The sequence below is a fragment of the Trachypithecus francoisi genome, unplaced genomic scaffold (assembly GCF_009764315.1).
Source record: "Trachypithecus francoisi isolate TF-2019V2 unplaced genomic scaffold, Tfra_2.0 Lachesis_group3, whole genome shotgun sequence".
Classification (NCBI taxonomy): Eukaryota; Metazoa; Chordata; class Mammalia; order Primates; family Cercopithecidae; genus Trachypithecus; species Trachypithecus francoisi.
In genome coordinates, this window is record NW_022681468.1 from 75,437,841 (window position 1) to 75,459,571 (window position 21,731).

At 35.7% G+C, this 21,731-nt stretch overlaps 1 protein-coding gene across 2 annotated transcripts in view; it reads right to left on the bottom strand.

Moving 5' to 3' along the window:
- G2E3 (G2/M-phase specific E3 ubiquitin protein ligase) overlaps positions 1 to 21,731 on the bottom strand; it is a 61,583-nt gene that overhangs the window by 24,441 nt on the left and 15,411 nt on the right. Inside the window, exons 1-6 of one of the 2 annotated variants that reach the window (XM_033188358.1) lie at positions 19,122 to 19,353; positions 15,886 to 15,926; positions 10,191 to 10,288; positions 7,564 to 7,665; positions 4,598 to 4,722; positions 3,403 to 3,568 (exon numbers count right to left, since the gene is read on the bottom strand). In XM_033188358.1, the coding sequence (XP_033044249.1) occupies positions 3,403 to 3,568; positions 4,598 to 4,722; positions 7,564 to 7,665; positions 10,191 to 10,288; positions 15,886 to 15,922 (528 nt within the window). In that variant the 5' untranslated portion in view covers positions 15,923 to 15,926; positions 19,122 to 19,353. Of the gene's footprint in view, positions 1 to 3,402; positions 3,569 to 4,597; positions 4,723 to 7,563; positions 7,666 to 10,190; positions 10,289 to 15,885; positions 15,927 to 19,121; positions 19,354 to 21,731 lie in introns of those variants that run through there. The other variant, XM_033188357.1, reaches the window with a different exon arrangement.

The window sequence follows — 21,731 nt, forward strand, 5'->3', positions numbered from 1 at the left end:
AAATAAAACATGACAGATTCAACTTCAAGGAATTCTAGTGAGTAGGTATACAGGTATAAAACTACAATATTGTGTAAAAGTATGTGTGTATTTTAAGTATACACATGAAGGAAACAGGAAGGAGTACCTAAGTCTATACTGATAAATACGTCAGAAGGTTAGTAAAGCACAAGCTAAGTTTAGAAGAAGAAATAGAGGTTTGCCAGGAAAATAGGACAAAAGACATTCCAAGGATGGGGAATAATACATATGAAGTTTCCCCAGCAAGAGAGAGAATGTGCAGTTAGGAAAGTACAATTAATAATATATTTAAGGATTACATTCTTGCCAAACTGAACTACGTAGAGGCTAGGTAGGTAAGTTAAAGCCAGCAGTGTGAAGAATAAATTAAATAGGCAATAAGGCCCCAGAGAAAGACCAACTAGTGGTCTACCAAAAAAAGTGTCTGAAATTAAAGCAGTGAGAGTAGAATTACAATAAAAAGGATACACAGAATATACTAAGTAGACTTGATTACACTTGGAAAATGATTTATGGATGGTGAAGAGAGAAGCTAATAAAGAGGATTCCAGGTTCAGACAATTAGCAAGTGACCCCCCCTCCCCCCCCCAATATATGGAAGGGAAACAACAGGTTATTGAAATCTCTGAATCTAAAGGATATTTGAGCAATTGCAGACAGATGCCAAGATCTTTAACTAAATATGGTATACAATAAAAGGAAGTATCTGGTAGAGAGGGGAAAAAACAGGATGAGACACATAGAAGATACCAACAAGACTAGAGCAACAATAGAAAAATCCAAGCTGAACAAAAATAGTGATAATTCTCTAGACACAGAGTGGAAAGTTTTTACCAATTTCTTTGATATCAATCTCTAGTCTCTTCTCCCAAAATCCCAATGTATAGCATTTGCAGTGGTCAGAAATAATAACATTTGTTTAACCACATACAGCTATCTAGATTGGATAAGACTCCATGTGCTATTTCAGTTAAGAAAATACCAGAGTACAAAAGTTATTGGAACTCCTTTAGAGAGAGTGACTCAAGAATTAGCCCCATCCTTAGTATGCTCTAATCAAGTATAGTAATAATTGCTTAGTGATATTTATTGTAGACCGGTGTCCATGTGGCTGTGATCTTCGGTTATATTTGCATAAAGTAGACCTAGTCTTTTTTGTTAGTAATATTATTTCTACTTTTTTAACGACAAAATTAAAACTCGGTATTTTCAGAATGTTCACAAAAGGCCTTAACGATACTAGGTCAAGTTTGAGAACCTTTCTTTGCTTAATTATTAACATATAAATGAGAAAAATCTTACGAAAAATAACATACTGCTACAAAATTAACAAGACGACACATTTGGCAGCAATTATATTCATCTAAATACAAACCCTTAATTAAAACAAATTACTTTTTAAAGATTCTCATATAATATGAATAGGTAAGGATAACACTTCACAATGTTGTTTATTAACTGCACTCTCTAGGATCCTTTTATAAACACCTCTTTGCAAGTATTAAATGAATTTCTAATATTTCCCCAACAAAACAGGCTTCATCCAGCTTTTTTTTTTTTTTTTTAAGATAGAATCTTGCTCTGTCGCCCGGACTGGAGTGCAGTGGTGCTATCTCGGCACACTGCAACCTCTAACTCCTGGGTTCAAGCGATTCTCCTGCCTCAGCCTCCCGAGTAAATGGGATCACTGGTGTGCACCACCACGCCCAGCTAACTTTTTTTGTATTTTTAGTAGAGACAGGGTTTCACCATGTTGGCCATGCTGGTCTCGAACTCCTGACCTTAAGTGATCCGCCCTCCTCGGCCTCTCAGAATGCTGGGATTACAGGCTTGAGCCACTGTGCCAGGCCTTCATCCTGCACTTTTAACTGAATAATCCTAAGTATAAAAGTTCAAGGTCCATACCAAAAAAAAAAAAAAAAAAAGGCATCAAACTTTACTACTTTTAGTACTGTTAGTATTTTTAAGATTTTATTGAAATAAGATAATTTACATCTTTTTTTTTTTCCTGAGACAGAGTCTCACTCTGTGGCCCAGGCTGGAGTGCAATGGCGCGAACTTGGCTCACTGCAAGCTCCACCTCCCAGGTTCATGCCATTCCCCTGCCTCAGCCTCCCTAGTAGCTGGAGCCTGTCACTATGCCCAGCTAATTTTTTTTTTTTTTTTTTGTATTTTTAGTACAGACGGGGTTTCACCGTGTTAGCCAGGATGGTCTTGATCTCCTGACTTTGTCGTGATCCACCCACCTCGTGCTTCCAAAGTGCTGGGATTACAGGTGTGAGCCACCACGCCCGGTCTACATCTTTTAACTTTTAAAAATATGTCTGTGGACAATTAGTAATAATAATCTTTCATTTTACTAAACAATAATAAAATTTAAGAAACAGTAGTAAACTTAAGCTTATCAGCTGGCACTTTCACATGTACATATTACATATTTGATGTTACTAATAACTGGAATCTTTTTCAAGTTTTCAAGTATTTTCAGAATCAAAAAATATTAAATTGTCTAATGTGTATTTTATCATATTCTATTTACTTGAAAAGTAGTAATAAGGTTTGATACATAAGATGACTCTCAAAGAACCAATATTTTTAATTAATTGACAGTAATTAACTCCCTGTTAAGAAGTTATGGTAAGGCCGAGCGCGGTGGCTCAAGCCTGTAATCCCAGCACTTTGGGAGGCCGAGACAGGTGGATCACGAGGTCAGGAGATTGAGACCATCCTGGCTAACACAGTGAAACCCCGTCTCTACTAAAAAAATACAAAAATCTAGCCAGACAAGGTGGTGGGCGCCTGTAGTCCTAGCTACTTGGGAGGCTGAGGCAGGAGAATGGTGTAAACCCGGGAGGCAGAGCTTGCAGTGAGCTGAGATCCGGCCACTGCACTCCCGCCCGGGCGACAGAGCAAGACTCCGTCTCAAAAAAAAAAAAAAAAAAAAAAAGGAAGTTATGGTAAAGTGTTTACCAAAGCGAAGAAAAGCCTACTAATGTTTAGATATCTTAACTTGCTATCAAGCTTCTTATCATTTCAAATATCCTAGTTTTCCAGCTTAAATATGTAAATGAAACTTAGGAATTAAAATCTAGTTTATTCATTGTGAAATCAAACAGAATCCTTAGGTAAAAACAACAAAATTCTGTAAGTATAAATATACACTAAAAAGTTTCATCTAAAGTATTTTTTGAATCTTAATTGTATACTTAAATAGGGTGAATTTTGTATATAATGTGCTTCAAATTAAGTGCTTTAAAGCTGTTTTAAAACTAACAAGTGATAAGAGCTAATACACACATCAATTCTTTCTAATTTAAAATTTAAATCAGCAAGCCATAATTTTATATCAATCAGAGAAAGCTTACAAAACATGTATCTTACCTGTAAACAGTCTCTATGAAACCAAGCGTTCTTACAACAAGGACTTCGTAATATGTTATAACTTGGAATAGGCTCAATAAATTCCAAGCAAATGGTGCAAGGTAAGGACTCTCTATAATTATTAGATGTAATTATTTGAACAGGTCGATGGTTCCAACAAAATGACCTAAAAATGCAAATTATTAAAAAAAAAAAAAAAATCTCATGAACTGAAAGCAAAACTTGGAAAACACTGTAATTCACATATATTAAATAAAATTCATTTGTATCTGTCTCATAATTCACCCACAACAGACTGAAGACTTAAAAATTAAGTCTCACAATCTATGACCAAGGAGAGAGCTGAACCTTCGAAATCTGAAATTTTCTGTAGTGAGACTTACTTATACAGAATTTCAGAAACTAATTATTATGTTGAGAATCCTATGTAATATTGCCAGCTATGCAGTATACACATTATTGTACTCAACTACTGGGTACATACTGTTGTGCTCAAAATCGTATAAAATTAAAGAAGGCAGGAACTTATGCCTAAAAAATAGTTTAGTCATATAACACATAAAATGCAACTAATAACTTATTACCAATTCACTTTAGCTCCATTTGTGTTTTCTAAACTGTAGTTTTCTTACATGGTAACAATCCATTAAATAGGTCAAAAATCCAAATACTAAAAGAAATAGAACATTTATGATACCAAATGTCAAAATTCACAAAATCTTGATGTTTAAAGTTGTACTCAGGAAGCAAATATTTTCAGGGGTATCCTAGGGCATAATATTTATTTTGTGGTCTCAATCAAATTTACATGCCTTTGATTTACTCAGTGAGAAATGCATACAGCCCTGTGAAGAGTAAGTCGACAATAATTCTAAAGAGGGACAAAGAAATCTAGAATTATGTAAAGGTGGAGATTTTCACTGAATTATGGATAAATTAACAATTTCATGTTATGTCCAAAAGCTGAAATTTGAAGAAGAATACTAATCATTAGGTCCATCCTAGACATGGTAATTCTCAAGACTTGGCACACAGAAATGACCCCATAAGGGTGGGTAGGAGGGTAATATATAATGTTATATCTAAACTCTGATGCTCTAAACAGAAAATTTATACTAGTATTGTATCATTGGGATATGTATTTTCCACTATTCTTTAACATTGAACTTTCAAATTTAGTAGTTAAATAACTCACGCAAAATTGCCAGTAAACTGGAAAATACATTCTCTCTGAAGTCCACATGGGAAATGATAACTTCGTTTACATCGAGGTGCAACACATCCAATTGAAGCACCATTTTTCTTGCAAACACAGCATTTCTAGAAGAATATGTGAAAACAGGGGTTACAACATAAAAAATATAATATGATCAAGACATAAATAAATACTCCTTGTGGGGAATCTGAAAATTATTTCTTCATGTAACAGCTGTGATAATGGTATGTTAAATAAATTTCCTGAAAAAACTGTTTTACCCAGAAACAATCTAAAGACAACAAAGATTCACTCCTATAACAATTTCGATAAAGAAAACATCTCTTGCCTAAAATGTGGATAAGACAGAGAAGCCCCTTTTCCTTCCTACTAAAATATTTTAAATTGAAGGGTTTACAAACATAAAAGCTATATACATAAACATCTCATTGAAATCTCAAGAGAAAGCACATAAGTTAGGCAATACTCATCAAGAATAGGAAAATACTATAAACCAATTTGTAAAAAAATGCCTAAGATCACTCTATTCTGACCAAATGAAAAAGTGTTAAGACACCTATAGTGGATTTAGAGTGGTCTCCAAAAAGTTATGCTCAGGTCCTGACTCCCAGTAACTGTGAATGTGAATTTATTTGGAAACAGGGTCTTTGCAGATGTAATTAAGTTAAGGATCTTGAGATGAGATCATCCTGGATTTAGGGTAGTCCTTAAATCAAATAACTGATGTCTTTACAAGAGAAAGGAGAGGGAGATTTAAGACACAGACATATACAGAGAAAGGTCTGTGAAGACAGAAATAGACTGGAGTTATGCTGCCACAAGCCAAGGTACTCCAAAGGTTGCCAGTAGCCATGTGAAGCTACAGGAGAAGCATGGAATTAATTCTCCCTCAGTGCCTCTAGAAGAAACCAACCCTTTTGACACTTTGATTTAGAATTCTGGCCTCCGGAATGGTGAGAGAATAAACTTGTTTTAAGCAGCCAATTTGCTATGGCAGCCCTAGGAAATGAATATACTACCAGTGCCACTAACTGCAATATAACAGTGGTATATAAATGGAAAAATGATTAAATGAATCAATCATTAGCAAAATACAGAACAGTACCTAAAACACCTTGGAACCCTTAAGATTGCAATTAAAATGCTCACTGATTCAGGGATTACAGAGTTACTGCTGACCCCTTTGAGCACCACCTAGGTCACTGGAGAATACCTGGCCAACCTGAAACTCTCCCAATGAACTGACAACAAGGAATTCTAGTTTGAGTTCACAAATGGGACTCTTCTTTTCAAGGGTTCACAATATACATAGAGAGGATTCAGGTGTTTTAAGAAAATAAGGACAGGTTGAATATCCCTAATTCAAAAATCCAAAATGCTTCAAAATTGGAAACTTTTTGAGTGCCAACATGATGCTCAAAGGAAATCCTCATTGGAGCATTTTGGGTTTCAGATTTTCAGATTAGAGGTGCTCAACTGTTAAGCAAATATTCCTAAATCTGAAAAAAATTTCAAATCTAAAATTTCAATCTAAAATTCTGGTTCTAAGCATTTTGGATAAGGGATATTCAATCTGTAGTTTCAAACCATAAGGGGACCTTTAGAGACCACCTTTTACCACAAGCTCACTATCACCAGGAAGTTTAGGAATTATGATACTAATATCTCACATTTAATACTTCACATAGTCCTTAGATTCATGCTAACCTTTCTCCCAAGGTTTTTCCTTGTGCCCTAGAACCTCTCTTTTTACCATTAACTCTCCTACCTTCTTGATATCTTCAAAAATAACTGCTTCCACTTCTTTGCCTCAACTAAAATAATAAATGTTTCTATGTGCTTCCCTTGTAGACCTTCTTGAATAAAGCTGTTTATTTTTCCATCCTCCTTAATTTCCAGACTTGACACAGGGAGGGACATGGACAGGGGCAGGAAAGGGGACAAAGAGAACATTATTTTAGTTCTCTGTTCAATATTATAGGCCACTACTTGATTATCTCACTTTGAAAAATTTGGACCTTTGAGCCTAATGACATTTACCTTTCTGTTATCTGCTAACTTCCTAGTCACTCCTCCACCTCAAGACTTTGGCATCTGTCGAAACAAAGTCTAAACAACTTCAGCATTTATGGGACAATCTTTCTTTGACTTCTTCAACTATAATGTGTCAGTGTCCTTCATTTCCCCTCCAGTGTAATGATGAATCCCCTCATCACCCAAAATGCTCCCCCATGAAAATCATTAATTCCAGTATCGCATTCTCTAAACAGAACTCCCTATACTTCAAATCTCATTCTTTCTCATTATTTTTACTCAGACCATATGGAGACATTTCCCTGCATACAGCATAGTGGCTACTACACAGAAGATGCACAAATGATAGCTGAATAAGCAAGGAGTTAAAGTTTAGAATGCCTATCCTAGAGAATAGAAAGGGGCACTGAATATAACCACACAATGTCAGAAAAGGGTCAGGAGACATGGAGATCATGAATTGCCAGTCTGCAAAGCTGTGTAATTTCTAACTCAACCCAACATTCCAATCTCAGCAACTGAGGTATAAGAATAAAAAAGTAAATGGTTGGGTTGACTCAGGATTGAAGGTTTGCAGAATGGCAGAGTGGAATTATGATCATAATTCTGATGGTCAGAGAAGACTGAGCATCAGATCATAATTCTGATGGTCAATTCTGATGGACATGTTGGAATAAGATAAGGAAGTGAAGTCGGTATTGTCACATGTATTATCCAGGGTCAATTAAGCTTTCTTTCATGGACAAAAATATAAACTGTCCTCCTAAAACTTACCATATTTAAATGACAAAAATACGCATTGAAACATATAATCAAAGTCATAAATTTCTAGTACAGAAACCAACAGAAAATACTTCCCAAGTATTGGCAATATTTATGGCATTTAGTTAATAATAAAATAATTTACTTACCAGTTTAGAAGCTCTATTCACTTCCTTCCTGATATCTTCTATTAGAAAACCATAAACTCCTTCTTCTTCTTTACCTCTCTGCCAAATTCCACTTGACATCAACTATGAATATATTCTCAGTTAGAAAATACTCTCTAAGAAACTAGTTGGGCATTAAAAATATATATCCATACTATTAAGTCTAATAAAAAAATAGACATAAAATGGCTCAAATTTCAAGTAGTTCTCTATAGGAGTTATTTTTCACGGTGAAAGTAAGAGCTTACTTACATTGTTTGATTCAGAAGGCATTGTATATTATCAGCTTGTATATCCTAATGTTTCTAAAAGTATTCCAGGAAGTAACAGAAAAAGAAAAAGAAAAGAAGATAGGAAGGAAGGCAGAGAGTGGTTAGGTGGGTTAGAGGAAGAAACAAAGAAAGAAAGAACGCCTACAATTAAGCTTAACAAAGAGGAGTGGTGAATACAGATCGTGACAATTCAGATTAATTCAGTGACATTTCAGGCTAACTGTAAATCTAGTTGAATTCTGAATCATTAAGGCATTATTTAAAAGAAAACCTATCGAACCCTAGACAACATAAAACGTTTGATTTTTTAAAAGTTTTTCCTTATCCCGCAATGCGACAGTAATGAATGTTTTACTTTTTTAAAATTTGACTTAAGCTTCATTGTTTATATATGCTAAGAAAGCCTGAGTCAGAAAACGTGTAGAATGTGAATAAGAAATCCTGGCTTGCAAGCCAGGCTCTGCTGAAACTTCTGGAACCCTAGGCAAGTAATTTAATGTCTCAAACCTTAAACATGAAAATAAGAACATTGGATTAGATTGTATCTAAGTCTCTTTCCGCTCTAGCATTCTATTACCATTTGTAACATCACTATACTTTTCTGTTCATAATGAAACAGAATATTAAAAGTTGAGTCTGGGGTCAGTACTTTTTTTTAAAGTATTACACTCATTGAATAAAACAGAACATAAGGGAAATTTTGATATGATCAACCTAAATGTATTACATAATTCAAAAACACTTTGTAGAGCAAATTTGTGATTAGAATTTTAACCAGTATATCGTAAAGAAAAACAAGTGATAACAAGTGACACACACTAAGAATTTGTTATGAAAACATAACCTGCAGACAGATAAAACAGCTCTCCTAATTCTACTGCATAAAAAGTAAAATAATATAATCTTCCTTTCCTGACTAAAAAAAAGTAAAATAAACATACAAAAATGAAAAGATTTTCTTTTTACTGCAAAACGTAATAGACTCTAACTTATAAACATATTTGGAATGACAACTTCATGTTCTCTTTTAAATAAGTTCCCAGGCCAGTGTACTACTCTATTTAACCTATGAGGTACTGAAGCACAAGACTGTAGTCTTAGAGGACCAAGGAATACTTTAGGTGGTTTCTCAAAGAAGCACTGAAATAATTTTAACATGGATGGTGGTAGATTTGAAAATATGTCCATAATTTGTTGTTACTTCTTCCTTCAAGATGTGGGGCTTAATTCCCCTTGAGTGTGGGCTACTAGACTTAATGATTTGTTTCCAACAGAATAAAGCAAAAGAGACATTAGTGAGTGGTTGCGATGACTAGGTCATATGGTTCCATCTTGATTTCTCTCTCACTGTCTCCCTCTCTCTCGTCACTTGCTTTGGGGGAAGCCAGATGCCATGCCATGAGTAGCCTGATTTACTAAGAGGCCCAGGAGATAAGGAGCTGAGGTTTCCTGACAATAGTCAGGAGATACTGAGGCCAAAAGCCACATGAAAGAGCCACCAGAGGTGAATGGATCCTGCAACCTAGTATAAAGTCTTCAGCTGTAATCTGACTGACATCTCAAAGATAACCTCATGAGACTCTGAGCCCGAACTATCCAGCTCAGCCAAATTCCTGACCCTTAGATACTGTGTGAGATGACAAACGTTTTATCTGCTAAAATTTCAGAGTAATTTGTTAAGCAGCAGATAACAATACAGTATCAAGAAACACTGTATGTACTAATGCAAGGTAGTAATGTGGCATGCTAAGGCAGTAACGTGCCACTAATATCTTAAGGCACGAATTCAGTGAGGTGAAAAATTGGTGGAGGGGAGGGGAAACAAAGGAGAGACTAATTCTGAGTATGAAATCACTCATTTGCTTTCTTCTGAGTGATGCATAAAGTAACTGGTTTCCTTTTCCAAAAATATTTATTACCTTTAGCCAAAAGGTTTCTTTTCAGGTTCTGTATGAAATAAAATACTTTTATTCTACTCCCTGAACCCTCAAACAAGTCTTTTCTCAGATATATCACTAGCAATAAATGAACTAAGAAAGTGGTAAAAGAAATACTCCCTTTATAGACCTAATCCTTTTCTCCTTTTTTCACTTAGGCCTTAAACAGAAAGAAAGAAAAAAAAAACCAAACAAACAAGTAATAATGATAGGTCTTTATATGTACCAAGTAACTTCAGAATCTTAGAATTCAATATAAAAAAAGTCTATTTTTAGAGATAGACAAAATGAGATCTGGAGAAGTTAAATGACTTATCCAATTCTCAGAAATCAGTGTCAGAATCTTACTATCTTCTTTAGAATACCAAATTTCTAAAATTTAATTATAAATTATACTCACCAAACAGTAGTAATGTACAGTGAGATTCCATTTCTCCTTAGTTTTCTTTTCTCCATATTTATTAGGACAGTCATCAGTTTTTCGACAAAAAACACAAGCTAACAGTGAAAAAGTAAATAGATATAAAACTATATTTAAATTTTTCAAAAAAACCTGTGGAACTGGTGCTTCTCTCAATTTCTGTGTTAAAGTCTTTCTGAGAGAGCAAATCATATAATATTGACATCAGTAACTTAAAATTTCCAACACCTACTTCTGAAATATTAATGCAACTTTATGCTCTTCACCAATCTTTAATGATGAATTCCAGTGTACGGTTAAAATGGCAATTTATGAAGTAACCTCACTGAAAATGACAGACTGGGGAACTACAAAACTCTGATTAAACTGACAAAAACTATTAGAATTAACTTTTTAGAAGCTCTACAATCTAAATAAAAACTTACAAAAATTAGGAGAATGCTTAATAAAGAAACAAACTACTAATTTTGATGAGAACATTTTAACTTACCCACCTACCATTCCCCACTGCCCACCTGGGCAGTGGTTTTGGGGTGGCCCATGTTCCTGGTACAGATTACTGGTCCAAGGGGGTAAAATGGACCTTGTTCTAAAAAAAAAGTGATTGTTTTGACTTGTATGATGGCTCCCTGAGGGATGAGCTCAGATGCTTGCCTTTCTTTCACCTGCTTCAGAACATTCTCAGGGCTGGAGCCTCTGCTGTTTGTCAAAAAACATTTGAAACAAATATACTAGCTGTAGCAGCCTAAGATAAGGGAAAACAGACAGGGAAAGCAGCAGACAGACTGAAAGGCGTAGGAAAGAAGAAACTGGGAAAAGAGGGTACATGAGGGAATAAAAGTTTGGAAAACCTTCTGCATAATACTGGAGAATCTAGAAGTCCACATGCATGCCCAGAGATGTACACATGCTCAGAAATGACCCAAGAAATCCTAAGCTGTCACCTCTGGCTGATCTTTAGGCTCATGCAAGCCTACATTAAAAAAGAAAATCCCAAATCAATAACTGACCTACAATTAAAGAACTAGAAAAAAGAAGAAACTAAATCCAAAGCTAGCAGAAGAAACAAAAAAATAAAGATTAGAGTAGATATAATCAAAATAGAGAATGGAAAAACAATAGAGGGAGTAAAGAAAAAGTTGGTTCTTTTTAAAGATCAACAAAATTGATAAACCTTTAGACTAACCAAAAAAACAGGGGAGAAGATTAAAAACTTACAACAAAACTACAGTAAGCAAAACAGTGTGGTAGTGACATAAGGATAAACATAGATCAATGAAAAAGAGTCCAGAAATAAATATATACATCTATGGTCAAATGATTTTCAACAAGAGTGCAAGACCATTCAAAGGTGAAAGAATAGTCACTTCAACAAATAGTGCTGGGACAACCAGTTACATGTAAAAGAACATAGATGAACCCCTACCTTGCACCATATATACAAATTAATTCAAAAACAGTCAAGGACCTAAAATAAAGTTCTTAGCAGAAAGAATAAGGGTAAATCTGTGTGACTTTGGATTTGGCAATAGTTTCTCAGAGTTCACATGACACTAAAAGCACCGGTAACAAAAGAAAAAAATGATAATTGGACTTCATGAAAATTTAAAATTTTTGTGACTGAAAGGACACTACCGTCCGGGTGCAGTGGCTCATGCCTGTAATCCTAGCACTGTGCGAGGCCCAGGCGGGCAGATCACAAGATCAGGAGTTTGAGACCAGCCTGACTAACATGGCGAAACCCTGTCTCTACTAAAAAAAAAATACAAAATTAGCTGGGCATGGTGGTATGTGCCTGTAATCCCAGCTACTCAGGAGACTGAGGCAGGAGAACTGCTTGAACCTGGGAGGTAGAGGTTGCAGTGGTGAGCCAAGATTGTGCCACTGCACTCCAGCCTGGGCGACAGAGCAAGACTCTGTCCCCCATGAAAAAAAAAAAAAAAAAGACACTATCAAGAGAGTGAAAGACACTCTACACAATGCAAGAAAATATTTGAAAAACTACATATCTAAGGATCTAGTATCCAGAATGCATTAAAAAAATAAACCTCTTATAACTCAACAACAAAATCACCAACAATCCAATTTAAAAATAGGCAAAGGCTTTGAATAGACATTTCTCCAAAGAAGATATACAAAGAGCCATTAAACACATTAAAAGATCCTTAATATCACTGGTCAGTAGTCAACAGAGAAATGTAAATAATAACCACAACGAGATACCACTTCACACTCACGAGGATAGCTATAATCAAAATGTCTGACAATAACAAGTATTGACAAAGGACCGGAAAAATCAAAACCATCACACACTGCTAGTAGAAATATAAAATGGTGTAGAGCCTTGGGAAATAGTCCAGCAGTTCTTCAAAATTTAAACAAAGAGTTACCATATGACACAGTAATTCTATTCCTGGATATATATATCAAAGAACTGAAGACAGATGTTCACACAAATACTTGTAAACTAATGTTCATAGCAGCACTATTCACAATAGCTAAGTAGAAATAAGCCAAATGTCCATCAAAGGATGGATAAATGGAAAAACAAAATATGGTATGCCCATGATGGAATATTATTCAGCAATAAAAAGGATGAAAGTAGTAATACATGCTATAGCATGAATAAACCTAGAAATATTATGCTAAATGAAAGAAGTCAAGCACAAAGGGTCACAGTATTACTCAATTTACTTATGGATTACTTTATCCAACATAAGTAAATCCAAAGGGACATACAAAAAGCAGACTAATGGTTACCAGAGCTGATGACAGGGAAAATGAGGGGTGACTACTTAATAGGTACAGGGTTTCCTTTAAGGGTGATTAAAATGTTTTAGAATTAGATACTGGTGATGGTTTCACAACATTGTAAATGTACTAAATGCCACCAAATTGAACACCTCAAAATAGTTAAAGTGTGAATTTTATGTCTATTTTATCCACCCCTCCCAACACACACACAAATACAACTTGTAGAGTCAGAGATCTGAGTTAAGACTCAACTAATGCTTTTTTAGAAAACTGTATATACTTACAATGTTTAGCATGATGTTTTGATATATGTACATACTGTGGAACAGCTAAATGGAGCTAATTATCATATGCATTACTTCACATATTTACCACTTATTTGTGGTGAGAATACTTAAAATTTACTCTTACTAATTTTCAAGTATACAATACATTGTTACCAACTATAGTCACCATGTTGTATAATAGATGTCTTGAACTTATTCTACCAGTCTATTATAAAATTTTGTATCCCTTCACCAACATCTCCCAATCCTCCCAACCACTGGTAACCACACTATACTGTTTCTATGAGTTTGACTTTTTTATATTCCACACATAAGTGAGATTATGCAGTATTGTCTTTCTGTGACTAGCTTATTTCACTAGTGCTTTATGACTCCATTTCCTCATCATAAAAATGAGGATATAGTAGCTACCTCAAAAACTACGCCTTAGTGAGGACTAAATAAGACAGTGTATGTTAAAATAATTAACAGGATATGACATATAGACAGAACTCAATGTTAGAATTAAAATAACTAATCTTTTCTGATACATGTTTATTTATACAGAAAATTTTATTAAGATGCTAATGAAACAAGTTGAAAATCACTAGCTGAAGAGAAAAGACAGGATCCCTAAGAAGTAGATCCCTACAAGACGAAGGATGTTTGCATCTCTAAATGATTGCATGCCGCATAAACTCCCTAACTGCTCCATCTTCCTTAACCCATGCATACTGGACTGCAATCTGACCAAGTAATAAACTTCTATTGCTTTAAACCAGTAAGATGTCAGGGTTTACCAGTTATGGAAACTAGTATTATTTACCTTGAATAATACATGCAATCAAGAATAGATGTCACATGTTAAAAGTTACTATATTTGTGAACAGGCGGCTCACCAAATAGATTCTAGAACTGAAAGAAATAGGATGAGCTCATATTTAATATAGGGAAAGAGCCTAACTATTCTGCCCTCCCTCACTCCAGTTTAAAGGGATAAGTCATAACTCAAAGTCTCTCTCCTAACCCTTAAAATATTTCAGCTCCTCTTCCTTCCCTTCCATACAAGGGAGCTGTTCACATTAACGCCAGCAAATTGCCATTTGTTCATATTGGACATCCTACACCAGTAAGCTCCACCTTAACTCCATCCCCAATACCTACACTTTTACCTGCAAGTGTGCATAAAGCTCAAGAGAAAGAGGACTATGTAGAATTAGCTGAATCTACAAAAGAGGAGTCCTTGTGAACTGGCTGAAACTATAGAAGAGGGAAAATTCTTGCCATGAACCCTGGACGGAGGTGCATCTGCTGTATGCTGTGGATCTGTGGTTTTCCATTTGTTCCTTTCCACCTCTGTCTCCCTCTACCCAGTACGGAGGGCCCTGAACGCAGAACAGACTAGGTTTCAGGCATGCATTTTTATAAGTAAATTATTTTTATATTCATTTGTACCTTCCTGCTTTTAATGTTTAAAATTTGGTAAAATTGTCCTGATTTCATTATATTTATCATTAAGATTGCCATCTAGTGTAGTAAATGATACTCGTTTCTATTACAATAATGAAGCAGTTTCTACCTTAAATACATTCATGAAAAGAAACAGTCAATCTCAGGAAAAACTATCAATAGTAGGTGTGTATTTGCATTTGGCAAATGCATAGAGGTAGTCCATGAAGTACTAAAAGTTTCAGAACTATTCGCATAGCTGACAGAAGTCTGGAGGTAGAAGCAGGGAAAGAAAGTAGAAGAGGTTTAGGAGCACACATTTCCTTTTCCAACAAAATGTGGTGTCAAAAGATACTCTAAAAGTAATGGTCAAGATATAGAGCTGTAAGAATATTATTTTAATTTTAGAGGGAATTTAAAAAGATCTAAAATACAGTAGGTGAGGGAGCGTGGCAGAAGTGTGTAATCATTTAAATTCCTCATCATATAAACAGATACTGTTTATACTAAATGAAGAAAACAACAACTAAAAGCAAAGGTCAAAATGGACCGCATCTATTTGGGAAGACTGTTGTGAGCACGTAGAGGTAAGTTTTCCTTTTCCTTTTTTTTTTTTTTTTTGAGACAGGGTCGCTCTCTGTCACTTAGGGCTGAAGTGAAGTGTTGCGATCTCTGCTCACTGCAACTTCTGCCTCCCGGGTTCAAGTGATTCTCCTGCCTCGGCCTAGCGAGTAGGTGGGATTACAGGCATGTACCTCCTGGCTAATTTTTGTATTTTTAGTGGAGATGAGGTTTTGTCATGTTGGCCAGGCTGGTCTTGAACTCCTGACCTCAAATGATTTGCCTGCTTCAGCCTCCTAAAGTGCTGGAATTGCAGGCGTGAGCCACTGCACCTGGCCAGTTTTCCTTTTCATGTTAAACTTTTACACACTGTTTAAATTGTTCTCATCTGCATTTTTTCCTTTAAATAATTGTTTTACTGAGATACGAATCATATCTTGTATATATACATTAGAAATAAAACTTGGCAAATAAATTGTCTTCTCATAGGTTTTTGTTGAAATAAATATATGCAGTATTATACTTTAGTACGTGGACAAACGAACTAAGCATGTGCCAGGGAATTCATTCCTCTTCAGTCCTAATGTTTGAGTAACATATTTAAAACTCATTGTAATAAAATTATTTTAAATACAGTTACTTACCAAGGTTCTGTGAGTCACCAGGTTTATTTTCATTCATTTTACTAGGAAAAATAACATTAATACAGTCATCTTAATTGTAAAAGTCTCAAATTAACAACTTTTATTAAATGTAGTCAATGCATAATGACAAATAAGTCATATAAAACTCTAGTACTTTAATTTTTCTTACCTTTAATACATCTAAGACCAGTAGTTCTCAACGGGGGTGTTAAGAGTTGGGGAACATTTTTAAAATTAAAGGGAATGTTTTTTAGTTGTCAAAACAATTAAGATGACCACTGGTATTTAGTGGAAAGACGCCAGGATTATAGGACATCTTGCAATGCACCAAACAATCCCACACAACAAACAATAGTGTAGACTTTCAAATTTCCATCTGGACATTCAGGTAGGTTAAAAAAAAACTATTTGTAATTATCTTAACCTAGAACCTAAGCCCATTTTACATATTAACAAATTATATTTCCAGAACTACAACTCTTACGTCAATCAAGGAAATTTCTATTTAATTTTCATTCAAAGCTTTAGCCAGAATTGTTCATCATTTAGGAAAAAAGAAAAAAACCATCATCAACAGCAATGCCATTCATATTTATGCAGCCTATAAAACAATCCTTTGGCTGGGTGCAATGGCTCACACCTGTAGTCCCAGCACTTTGGGAGGCCGAGGCGGGTGGATCACCTGAGGTCAGGAGTTCGAGACCAGCCTGGCTAACACGGTGAAACCCCGTTTCTACTAAAAATACAAAAAGTTAGCAGGGCATGGTGGCACGCGCCTGTAATCCCAGCTACTCGGAAGGCTGAGGCAGGAGAATTGCTTGAACTCGGGAGGTGAAGGTTGTAGTGAGCCAAGATCTCATCATTACACTCTAGCTTTGGCAACAAGAGTGAAACTCTGTCTCAAAAACAACAACAAAAAACAAAAACAATCCTTGATTAGTCTATACCATATTTGTGGCTGTTGCATTTGCCAGGATTCTATACAGGACTGCAGGCACCTGACTGTCTCATTACCTCTTCTAGTACAGTGGTGCTCAACCATTTACATACTGAAAGACATTGGTCTGTCCCTATCTCTTCACTCCCCACTAGTTACACAAATAAAAACACTTACAATCATTACTGAAATATAACTTTTTTCCAAAAGATCAAAGAAAGGAAGAACGACATCTTAATAACATTAACGTTTCACTTTACCAAGGGTATATGAACATTTCTAGCGCACTAGAAATGTTAATGAAATTTAAGTATAATGTATGTGCAATCTCTTGGTATTTAAGTGGAAAAGAATAAACATCTTAATGCCACTAGGTAAATATAACCTCATTTATAGTTGCAAAAACCAGTTCTCAGAAAGGTTAAACACCTGTCCAAGGTCAAGGAGTTAGTTAGTGGGAATACACTAATCCATAGCTGAGTGACTGCAGGTTACACCATGGCATTTCACATGAAAATAATGAAAGAGCACAAAAAATGATACAGAATATTATATATCAAAGAGTGAAAACCACAAATAAAAACTGTTATCAGATTTCATCAAATCTAAGACACCACAAAATGTAGGGCACAGATTATTTTATGAAGACTGATTAACCAAATTAAACTGATACAATGCTTCCTTACAATTAGAATTTATATTTCATACTGACTGTAAAAAGTGTTTCGGATTTAAACATAGATTCGCTCATACGCATTTCTGTGCTTTCCTAAAAAGTCATAGTCCAAATTTCTTAAATGGCTTTGACTCTTAAGCCTTTAATATTTTTTTATTCCTTACAAAATCATATTCTATGCCATCAAGATTGGTATTCTTAAAAGAATGTATAAAACAACTAAGAGCCCAGTTTTAAGGGGGCTTTGGAGTTAAGTAGGTCTAGACTACAATTTTTCCTAGCTCCACTCCACAACTATTAATGTAGGGTTAAAGGAACACTCTTGGATTTTTTTTTTCTTTCTCTTCTTTCTTTTAGAGGCACTAGTAATTCTCTACAGGTATATGATGGGGCTTTTGATGTTTATACATTCTCAAACAATAACTACAGAACTGCCTTAAGTGAACAAATTGATTGAGGATCACAAGCTATAGAACATCATTTTAAACATGCTGATACATCTAAGACCAGTTCTCAATAAAACTCAGAAACAGATCCATATTTTTCCAGTCATTTTCAACAAAGACACCAAAGCAATTCAACGAGGGAAAATAAAATCTTTTAAACAAATGGTACTAGAAAGACTGAATATCTATATGGAAAGAAGTGTGTGTGTAGAAGGGGTGAGTCCATCTTAAAATTGATAAAATATAATAGGAAGATAAAATGCCCCCTCTTAAAGGACTTCTCTACAATTCAACCTTTGGTGATGAATTCAACGTATCATAAATCAATCCATATACATGAATTTATTGCAGAAAATTCCATAAACACATAATAGTACTTCACTTAGAGTAAACACAAAAAGTTTAATTTATAAAGGATGTTTTAGTCATTCGACAACACAGATTTACATCTACACTGTCATTCAACCTAGACACCACAAAATGTAGGGCATTTAAATTTTACCTAAATGCTATCCTTCTCCAAAATCCTGTACGAAATCTACTGTAACTCCATTTGGTAAGAAGCCCTGTGGTTCCTCTCCTTTGCACTCTCTCTCACTGGAGTGGGTCAATAAATTTAATTTTATCAGACTACTGGTTTATCCCTGGTGGTGTTAGGCTGACTGGGCTAGGATGAGACAAAGAATAACACAAATGGCACAAAATGAACAATTACTGAATCTACATAAAGGATATATAGGAGTTCCTTATGCTATTCTTACAACTTTTCTCTAAGCTTGAAATTATAACAATATCAAGTTACCTAAAAGTTGAATATTCTAAAGGCAATCCATAATTCATACTTTTGATCAGTTCACATTAGCCTTCTTCCTAATCCCTAGTATGTGGAATATAACTTTTGTTTCTAACTATGAATGAAGATCACTTTATTTCAAACAAGTCTCTAAAACAAAACCTTAGCAAAAAATACTATTCACGTATTTTAGAGTTGAATTTTATAATTTGTTTTAGATGTTTTCCTTCAAGAAAATGAATTTTAAGACTTCCCAAGTAAAATTTTAAAAAATGATATCTAGGTGTATATTTTAATAACAGTCCAAGTCTTAATAACAGATTGGGCTTTAGAAACAAAATAAAACCATCCCCTTCCCTGGAAAATCAACAATTTAATTAATACCTTCTGTCAAAAAGTATTCTGAGTGTCCTCCACTGCTTACTTCTACTTGATCAGTCAGTGATACACTTTCATACTTCTTCCTTCAAAAGGTAGGGCCTGCCCCTCTCCTTGATTGTAGATGTGCTTAGTGCTTGCTAACTTGCTTCAACCAAAAAGACTGTGGCAGAAATGACAATGTCATAAAAGGCATTGTGACTTCCTCCTCACTATCATGGATCACATGCTATGGAGGAAGACAGCTGCCATGTCATAAAAATGGCATACACCATGGAGACATCCAGTTGGTAAGGAATGGAGGCAGTCTACCTTCTGTCATGTGAACAGACCATGTTAGAAGTGAATCCTCCAACCCCAATCAAGCCTTCATACGACTGCAATTTGGCTAACAGCCTGAGAGCAACTTCATACAAGACCCTAAACCAGAACCACACAGCAAAGCAACTCCCAAATCCCTGATCAACAGAAACTATCAGTAATTAAACATTTATTATTTAAAACCAGCAAGTTCTGGAGTTATCTGGAGTTATTTGTTACATGACAACAGATAACTAATACAAAAAAGTAAGTCAAATTCCTTCTCATTCCAGCCGGAATTTATTCAAATGGCTAACATTTGAATAAATAAACAGATCCTAACCACCCAACATTTTCTTTCCTTTTTTTTTTTTGAGATAGAGTCTCACTCTGCCGCCAGGCTGGAGTGCAGTGACACAATCTCGGCTTACTGCAACCTCTGCCTCCTGGGTTCAAGTGATTGTTCTGCCTTAGCCTCCCAAGTAGCTGGGACTACAGGCGTGCCCCACCACACCCAGCTAATTTTTATATTTTTAGTAGAGACAGGGTTTCACCATGTTGGCCAGGATGGTCTCAGTCTCTTGACCTCATCATCTGCCTGCCTCAGCCTCCCAAAGTGCTGGGATTACAGGCGTGAGCCACTGTGCCTGGCCCCATCCAACATTTTCTAAGTGCCTAATCTTACTGAAAAAGGTGACATTGAATATACAGAAAACATGCTGGAATCAGCCACTTGAAAGAGAAATAGATTGATTTTTTTAATCTAGCATTTTTAAGAAATGAACATTCTTGCTATAGAAATGACTTGATTTAAATCACTAATCAGAAAGGTTCAACTTAGTCTGTGCATTGCATTATTCAATGTACTCTAAATTCTTTCTCTTTACAACTCAGAAATGTTGTCTTTGGATGTCCTATACATAGCAAAGAATTAATTTTTCTGATTCTGCACTGCATAATAAAACATGATGCTTGTCAGACGCATAGTTTGCAAATATTTTCTCCTATTCTGTAAGTTGTCTGTTTACTCTGTTGGTAGTTTCTTTTGCTGTGCAGAAACTCTTAAGTTTAACTAGATCCCACTTGTCAACTTTTGCGTTTGTTACGATTGGTTTTGGAGTCCTTGTCATGAAATCTTTGCCCATTCCTATGTCCAGGATGATAATGCCTAGGTTGTCTTCCAGGGTTTTATAGTTTTGGGTTTTACATTTAAGTCTTTAATCCATCTTGAGTTGGTTTTTGTGCATCGTGTTAGGAAGGGGTCCAGCTTCAATCTTCTGCATATGGCTAGCCAGTTATCCCAGCACCATTTAATAAACAGGGAGTCTTTTCCCTATTGCTTGTTTATTGTCAGTTTTGTCAAAGATCAGATGGTCGTAGATGTGCGGCCTCATTTCTGGGCTCTCTATTGTGTTCCACTGGTCTATGTGCCTGTTTCTGTACCAGTACTACGCTGTTTTGGTTACTGTAGCCTTGTAGTATGGTTTGAAGATGGGTAATGTGATGCCTCCAGCTTTGTTTTTTTTGCTTAGGATTGCCTTGGCTATTTGTGCTCTTTTTTGGTTCCACATGAATTTTAAAATAGCTTTTTCTAGTTTTGTGAAGGATGTTATTGGTAGTTTGATAGGAATAACAGTGAATCTGTACATTGTTCTGGGCAGTATAGCCATTTTAATGGTATTGATTCTTCCTATCCATGAGCATGGGATGTTTTTCCATTTGTTTGTGTTTTCTCTAATTTCTTTGAGCAGTGCTTTGTAATTTTCACTGTAGAGATCTTTCACCTCCCTTGCTAGCTGTATTCCTAGGTATTTCATTCTTTCTGCAGCCACTGTGAATGGGATTGCCTTTCTTTTTTTTTTTTGAGACGGAGTCTCGCTCTGTCGCCCAGGCTGGAGTGCAGTGGCCAGATCTCAGCTCACTGCAAGCTCCGCCTCCCGGGTTCACGCCATTCTCCTGCCTCAGCCTCCCGAGTAGCTGGGACTACAGGCGCCCGCCACCTCTGATTTGGCTCTAGGTTTGGCTGTTTTTGGTGTATAGGAGTGCTAGTGATTTTTATATGCTGATTTTGCATCCTCCAACTTTGCTGAAGTTGTTTATCAGCTGGAAAAGCTTTTGGGCCAAGACTAAGGGGTTTTCTAGATACAGAATCATGTTCTGCGGAGATAGTTTGACTTCCTGTCTTCCTGTTTGGATGCCCTTTATTTCTTTCTCTTGCCTGATTGCTCTGGCTAGGACTCCCAACATATGTTGAAGTGGTGAGAGAGAGTATCCTTGTCTTGTGTCGGTTTTCAAGAGGAATGCTTCTAGCTTTTG